The 300-nt window shown below is 70.7% G+C and overlaps 1 protein-coding gene across 2 annotated transcripts in view; it reads left to right on the top strand.

Annotated features, from left to right (window-relative positions):
- The first annotated feature begins 6 nt into the window (after nucleotides 1-6).
- KIF5B (kinesin family member 5B) overlaps nucleotides 7-300 on the top strand; it is a 38,243-nt gene continuing 37,949 nt past the window's right edge. For both annotated transcript variants that reach the window (XM_010585189.1, XM_010585182.1), the window contains exon 1: nucleotides 7-208. In XM_010585189.1, the coding sequence (XP_010583491.1) occupies nucleotides 83-208 (126 nt within the window). In that variant the 5' untranslated portion in view covers nucleotides 7-82. The remainder of the gene's footprint in view (nucleotides 209-300) is intronic.

The raw sequence follows: 300 nt of genomic DNA, 5'->3' as shown, positions 1-300 counted from the left end.
CGAGACCCCCCGGAGCCGGCGGTGTAGAGGCAGCGGCGGGTGGCGGCGGAGCTGAGCGCGCCGGAGGCGGCGTTGGCCTAAGATGGCGGACCCGGCGGAGTGTAACATCAAAGTGATGTGTCGCTTCAGGCCCCTCAACGAGTCCGAAGTGACCCGCGGCGACAAGTACATCGCCAAGTTTCAGGGCGAAGACACCGTCGTCATCGCGGTGAGGGGCCGCCCCGGACGGGAGAGGCGGGGAAGCGCCGGGGGGGAGGGGGTGTCAGGGGTCGGCGGGGTCAGATACCGCGGGGATGGGCG

Source organism: Haliaeetus leucocephalus, unplaced genomic scaffold (assembly GCF_000737465.1).
Source record: "Haliaeetus leucocephalus isolate CR32 unplaced genomic scaffold, Haliaeetus_leucocephalus-4.0 Scaffold0, whole genome shotgun sequence".
Classification (NCBI taxonomy): domain Eukaryota; kingdom Metazoa; phylum Chordata; class Aves; order Accipitriformes; family Accipitridae; genus Haliaeetus; species Haliaeetus leucocephalus.
This window is presented reverse-complemented; position numbering and strand designations above follow the sequence as displayed.